Consider the following 7,500-nt stretch of genomic DNA (forward strand, 5'->3'; position numbering starts at 1 on the left):
TATCATTTCTGGCTATGGCCCAACAGCAGGTGCAGCAATTTCTCAACACATGGAGATTAACAAAGTATCATTTACTGGATCTACTGAGGTGCATTGCATTTTACTTGCATTTCTTTTCAGTGAAGAATAAATTGATGTTCTTTTTGTAGATTGCAGACTTTTTAAGTTTTAAACAGAATTAACTATTGGAGGGTGATGTGAAGTGCTATTTTCTACCCATGTAAACCATGCAAGTGTTAGCCCTACTAATGGCATTGGGCCCACACAAGGACAGAGAAAAACTATGACCAGGGTGGGAATTGAACCCATGACCTTCTGAATCAGGTTAGATCACCGCTGCTTTACCGACTGAGCTACAAGGTCAGACAGGAGCAGGCCGTGGAAACTGAAGATGTTAAAGTCACAGCAATGAACATGTACAAGTACAAGGAAGGATTACGTTTTTACAAACGTTGGCGGTGTAACACTTACATGTATATTTCAAAAGACTTAACTGATTAGAGTGTAATGTGAAGTGCTAGTTTTGTACCCCATATGAACCATGTGAGCATTAGCCCTACTAATGGAAATGGGCCCACACAAGGACAGAGAAAAACTTTGACCAGGGTGGGAATTGAACCCACGACCGTCGGGTTAGATCACCGCTGCTCTACCGACTGAGCTACAAGGTCAGACGGGAGCAGGTCATGGGAATTGAAGATGTCAATTTTACGGCAATTAATATGTACATGTACAAGACAGTACGAAGAAGGGTTACATTTTAGCAAATGTTGGCCAATGTTTGCAAAAACGTAACCCTTCCTTGTTAGTTTTAAAGGTTGGTTGATGTTAACCATTAATGCCAGTGGCTTGACGTACTTTTTTACATGAAACAATTAACTTACAGGCCTTGGTTGTTAGCCATAACCATGGGAAAATCACTATCCACATGATAAGAACTTAAAATCAAGTTAACATACATGTGGAGTTCTAGTCTGATCAGCAAGTTATCTAGGGGAAAGTGTTAGCCACCCTAGCAAAAGGAGCCAGACAAGTGTGTAGTACATGTACTTAAGCTTACTGTAACACATATGGGGTTCATAGTTAATGTGCCAAATTGCAATCCATACACATTAAAAGTTGCTGGATATAAATTGTGCCATGGTTAAACTTTCAACTTTTTATGAGTCAAACTAAATTTTAATTTTATAGGTCCACAAGACTACTCACCAACTCAATTTGATGAAACTGCAAATAATCACATTTTATTTTGGTTGGTTTATTTTAGCAAGCAATGTGCACATTCTTCTATAGGTTGGAAGGCTGATACAAGCAGCAGCCGCCAGCTCAAATCTCAAGCGTGTAACCCTGGAACTTGGAGGAAAGAGCCCAAACATTGTGTTTGCAGACAGTGATCTGGACTATGCTGTGGAATTTTCTCATTTTGCCCTTTTCTTTAATCAAGGGCAGTGCTGTAGTGCCGGCAGTCGCACATTTGTTCAGGACACCATTTATGATGAGTTTGTCAAAAAGAGTGTCCAGCGAGCTCGGAGTCGTACCGTGGGCAATCCATTTGATGACACAGTAGAACAAGGACCACAGGTGTGAATTCATTATGAGTAGTAGATGTTATTATAATTATATAAACAATGATTATTTTTATGTCAAGAATATCACCTACGTGCAGGATGTCCAAAGTTCCAGTAGTTGAAGAGAAAAGTTTAGTTTTGTTCCAGAAGACTTAGTAATTAAATATAGTTTTGTTTTTAGGTTGATAAGGAACAATTTGACAAAATCCTGGATTTGATTGAAAGTGGAAAAAAAGAAGGAGCCAAGTTGGAGTGTGGTGGTTATCGGCACGGAAACAAGGGATTTTTCATCCAACCAACTGTCTTTTCGGATGTAAAAGATGATATGAGGATTGCTAAAGAAGAGGTGATTGGCTGTAATATATTATTAAAATTATTTAAATGGTCCACATACTGCTGGAAGGCCTACAGTCAGGAGTTTTTTAGTTTCAAAGTATTGAAAGCTAAAATGTAATAAGGATTTTCTTAGATGGGCACAGGAAGGTTTTACTGAAAACCAAAAAGGGATAAAACAAAGTCAAAGACACTGTCTCCATTAAGGACGTTCGCGCGAAAATTTTTCAACATTGATTTTTTTCTGAAACTTTTACCACTGTAAGATGATGAGTTAGTTATGTCAGAAATGTAAAAAAAATGGGGGGTCACCGACTTCGTTTTGGAGAGAACATGCCCGGAAAAACACCCAAAATGTGACAAAATCGGGCTTCGTTAGCGAATAAGGCCAGTGTCTGTAAACCCAAATATATTGCAATTAAATCTTTGAAGTGAAATCTTCTCTGCCAAATATTGTTTAAGTGGACTTATTAAGTGAATTTAGTCAACAGGTGAGGTTCCTTAAAGATCAAGTACGCGTTTAGCGACCACAGTTTCACGCGCCTTGCAGCCGCAAGATGGCAGGATTCGATGTCCCGTGAGCAGAAATCTTGAAATTTTAACTTCCCACATTGATTTTCTGTTCATTTTTGGACAACGTGGAGATAATTGTAAATAAAATCCGTTTCTGGAAAGAAAAATAGGGGTCACCGAACGTCCAAGACCGTTAAATGAAGGCAAAGCTATAGCAATGGCCTTTTGTCCTATCATTTCTTATTTTAGTACTTAACGCGCGCGCTCGTGTATGACGTGGCGTGTGCATTTGCGTGCGCAGTAAGGATGCGCAGAAACAATTGGCGCGAACGTCCTTAAATGGCAGAATTTTGGAATTTTTGGCCTTGCAGTTTATACTCAAAAGTAAATTTAGAATTAATTGTGCTCCTGTTCTGAATGCTCAGCAATGCCAATTTACCTCTGCGAATAGGAATCATTGCTTTTTCAGTACTTTAAATTGATACTTCAAAAATCATTAACAATTCATGAGCATGTTACTCTATCAGGTTACCAATAAAACTTCTTAATAATATTATTATAATTGTGCATGAGCCTTAAAAACTGGTAAAACACTCATTAGAATTCTCTATGTAGAGCATATATACAGTTTTATTGGGTCTAAAAACACTCGGCTATACCTCATGTTTTTAAACCTGATAAAACACTGCTGCTTGTTTTTAAACATTATATCACACTTGTAATCAATCAATCTCTTTATTAACGTACGTGTCAAAGCTCCTTAGCGTACTAGCATTAATAATGTTATTTTGAAATCATTTATTAAGCCTGGTTCCCACTTGTGCAATAAGCATGAGTTCGTAAGTAAACTTGTTGTACAAGTGAAAACCAGGTTGAAGCATTCACCTACATGTATAATACATGTCTTTAACCAAAAGGTCGAGACAGCAGCAGAAAGTAAATCATGACTTTTAAGAAGATTACGACATTTTTTTAATTTATAAGACATGTTTCGATCTTACAAATATCATCGTCAGTTACAGAACATTAATTTTGGTAAAAACCGTTAGGACTATATTCAACAACCAGGCGAAACATGGCATTTTGCATAATTAATTATGATTAAGTGACAAAAAATAGATAAAATATTTGAGTGAGTTGCAAAGTGTTGGAAAGAGTATAAAGCCTAAAACGTAAGTGTCAAATTGACGTGATGGACTTGTTGATTTAAATGGGGCTTTTTCCCAATTTATATGCATAGCCTCCTTAAGTTTAAGCTAAAATATAGTGGGGGTGGAATCAAGGATTTCGAAACAATCCACAGAGCAAGATTGGTGACATCATTCTGAGCTTTGTAAATGTTTGAAAATGTGTGAGGACTTGTCTGAAGAGAGATGTTGAAGGATATGCGTGGAAAAATGATGATCAGTTTCAGCGATATAGCAAGCAATTTACAGCAAGCACAAGTAAATTTGTAAATCACACGTGAATGAAGTTCTCTCACTAGGGACTGAATCCTTCACTGAGAAAATATTTCTCCATTTGAACGTGGTAAATACTAATTTGATGACGAGATCATTACAATAACGATTAACAAGGCGGCGTATTTTAATCTTTGTGCTACAGTAGAAAAACAGCGTAAATAATAAGGTAACTCCAGGAATCTGGAATGATAATATACCCTATGAAATAGGAATTTTCAAATTCCTTGACGAAATTTCAAATATACCATATTACAGTATAACTTGCTTAGTCTTGTATTTTTTAGTTCTCATGGAGAAATAGTCGACTTTATTATTCTTCAGCCTGCTATGTTTGATGCTATGATACCATAGTTCTTTCATTTGTTTCGTTCCTCTTGTTGGATATAGATATTTGGCCCAGTTCAGCAGATAATCAAGTTTAGTGATATTAATGAAGTCATTGAGAGGGCAAATAATACAACTTATGGTCTGGCTGCAGCAGTATTCACCAAGGACATTGACAAGGCAACAACCATTTCCCACAGTCTTCAGGCGGGAACTGTTTGGTAATTAATAATAATTTATTAACGCAATGTAGTTTTTTGTGGAAATGAATTTAATAGTACTGTTGATGGCATGGTGAGTGATTTATGACGTCATTAGTATTGCATCAAATAATAATATTCTACCAGGTGTGCTTCTTCATCTGGTTTTATGACCTGGGAGTGGTCTCTTATTGAAACACTGTCCAAAGTACAATGTACTTAGAAAAAGAATGATCAAGGGTGCTTAATTTCTCCTTGAAAGGGACTCGATCCACATCTATTTGACCTCTGATGCTTGCACTTATACTTTCTTCTCCAGGAGTTGATTTTGGTAGAACCTTTCCACGCTGGAAAAAATTATTTTCAAAGCAACCGAATTAGATTACCTGTTTTGTGGTCCCTTGTTCTTTGTAACTGAGTGACAAATAACTGAACTATTCTATTAACTTGTGTACCGGTATGTATTTTTTCTCATTCAGGGTGAATTGTTATGAGGCAGGAGCTCCTCAATCACCTTTTGGCGGCTTCAAAATGTCTGGGCAAGGCAGAGAATGGTAATTCTTGTTAGAGAAAAAAAATATTAATACTTAAGCCATACGTAAGAACCAGAGTGAATGATTAGGTTTTGACTCGTTTCTTTCAGGCAGCTGATAATATTATTTATGTTGATAGAAAAGCAGCAATGTTTGGGACATGTTCAGTTCATGCTGATTTTTCAGCATAAATTATTGTCGGTAAGGGTGCCATTTTGGCCCCTTCCTCCCCTCATCTCTGTTTCCACTGCCGTGTGATGTCTTCCTGCATGTTTTGGTGTGCAGGTTAATAGGTGGGTTGTGGGGACCTCAATGTATGTGAGTGATTCTCTGTGAAGTATAGGGACTGACTGCATGCTCGTGGTAGAGGCAACCAGACATCTGAGGTCTGTAATCCTTACTTTTCTTAGGAAGGCAAGCCAATTTTTATAAAGGGGACTTGTAGAAAAATAATTTTTGTTTTGAGTGTGCTCTTGGTGAGGCTTAATTGAGTCCTGCATACATGTGCCTGTAGTAGAAGGTATTGATCACTCAGTCAGTGGCCATGGGCCAGTGTCAAGGACAATTTAGAGGAGACAATTTTTACTTCCTTCTTGCACATGTGAAAGCATATGCCACAAATTTTACTCCATGTCATTTTGTGTGAATTTTGAACAACTCTTCATCTCAGTGTTTGTGGCTACAAAGCGGCAAGGTAAAATGTCCACCTCTAGCCACAAACACTGACTGAGGTGAATAGTTGTTTTAGTATATAGGATATACCAAAACAATGAAATAATATAGCACAAAAAGATTATTTTAGCGCAAATCCTGCGAGAGTTGCTTGGAGGTGAATAGCAAAGGATAATTATGCGGAGCTTGCCCTTAACACTATCCACTGTTTTGGTATATGTCAAAAAGGATAATCACATCCTTACAATGGGTAATGGTAAAAAATCCAATCCCAACCAGCGTGTTGGCCAACACGCTGACTGAAGATTCCTTGGCCAACAATAGATCGACAGTTGGCCAACACATTGATTAACGCATTGTAATACCCTTAAAATCTAAATTGCCATTTACATTATCCGAGGGAAAAGTATAATGAGCATATAGTCACTGTGTGATTTGGAGACAAATGTTGAGGATTTTAAAAATGCTGTGCTCACTCGTGAGAGATACTATCAGCCCTTGAAGATAAAATTTGTATCCCCACATAGCCTTGTAATATCCTCTATATCTTACAATAGTGCTTGAATCAAATTCTCCAAACTTCTGAATGGAAAAATGTTCTGTGTTACATGTGTACTTATTATCCGAGTGAGTGATTTTCTGATGTCCAAGCAATACATTTATTTGCAGGGGCGAGTATGGCTTGTTACCTTACCTGGAAGTAAAAACAGTAAGTGAACAGATTTTAGGAAGAACTGTACATAATACTCTGAAATGTTAGTTAAAATGAGAGAAGGGATCCTCGCACTTTGTTTCACAATTATTAAATAAGCAATTGTCACTTTTTATAGACACCTGAAAAGTTCAGGTGACTCTGCGCGTGCGGATGCCAGTGTATTGCAAAGCCCACGGATCACTTCTTTCATTTATGTACATTCATTTCATCTTAATCATTGTAGTTCTAATAACCTTTGTTGGTTAGTATTCAAATATGAATGTATGGTGGGGTCATACATGATGTTTTGAGGTTTTGGTTTTTTCGTGGTTTAGTATTAAATGCCTGTTGCAAAAGAAGTCCAAAAAAAAAGTCAAGTCGAACCCATGTCCATGCTATTGCGATGCACTTTAACAGGTTCAACCCTGGATTTTTTTTTGGTATTTTTCCTTTGCAACTGCTTAAGTGGTACTCATTTAATAATTATTGTGATGACCTTTCCAACTTTCTTTTTATTTCATTCTGCAGTTCAAATAAATGAAACTTCACATTTTCTAAAAAAGTTACTGAATTAGTCCACCTCATATGGGGTAAACTTGAACTTGTGATTGGCCAGCTCCTAAGGGGCTTGATGGCTCAGTTGATAGAGCAATAGACCATTTCACAGTTGTGTGCTTACTTACCTGGCCTATGAATGAAATTGCAGCAAGAGTTGACATTGTTTTGTAAATTGGTAGAAACCTCATTGCTTTTCTTGTGTAAATTAACTGTAACTAATGACAATTAACATCATTAACAGAAAAAAAAGCAGGGAGGTCTGTATCATAACAAGGTCAACCCCAGCCTCACTTTCATTTAAAGGCCAGGTAACTAAGCACATATAACTGAAAAAGATCTATTGCTGCACATTGTTCCACAGATGACCCAAACTTATAATTTGAATGCTCACTCAACCTAACAATTTGTGGAGTTAATGTGCGAAACATGAAATGCCGAAAAAAATTGGCTAACCCTATTTTACAGCAATGAAAATGAATAAATAAACTTGCTTTTACTTCACCTTGTGTCCTTGTGTTGATTTGAGGTGTTCTGGGCTATAGTTTTGAAAATTTCTCATATCTTTTATTAAACGATATGTAGACACACTAGTCTTGGTGAAGTAAAAGTAAGTTTATTTTATATATTTTTGTGGCTGTAAAC

At 37.0% G+C, this 7,500-nt stretch overlaps 1 protein-coding gene across 1 annotated transcript in view; it reads left to right on the forward strand.

The window, feature by feature from the left end:
* LOC137992479 (aldehyde dehydrogenase 1A1-like) overlaps nucleotides 1-7,500 on the forward strand; it is a 19,722-nt gene that overhangs the window by 10,934 nt on the left and 1,288 nt on the right. The window contains exons 6-11 of the mRNA XM_068837828.1: nucleotides 1-88; nucleotides 1,294-1,581; nucleotides 1,750-1,914; nucleotides 4,265-4,422; nucleotides 4,881-4,955; nucleotides 6,276-6,315. The exon at nucleotides 1-88 is cut by the window's left edge and continues 26 nt beyond it. Of these exons, the coding sequence (XP_068693929.1) occupies nucleotides 1-88; nucleotides 1,294-1,581; nucleotides 1,750-1,914; nucleotides 4,265-4,422; nucleotides 4,881-4,955; nucleotides 6,276-6,315 (814 nt within the window). The remainder of the gene's footprint in view (nucleotides 89-1,293; nucleotides 1,582-1,749; nucleotides 1,915-4,264; nucleotides 4,423-4,880; nucleotides 4,956-6,275; nucleotides 6,316-7,500) is intronic.

Source organism: Montipora foliosa, chromosome 2 (genome assembly GCF_036669935.1).
Source record: "Montipora foliosa isolate CH-2021 chromosome 2, ASM3666993v2, whole genome shotgun sequence".
Taxonomy (NCBI): Eukaryota; Metazoa; Cnidaria; class Anthozoa; order Scleractinia; family Acroporidae; genus Montipora; species Montipora foliosa.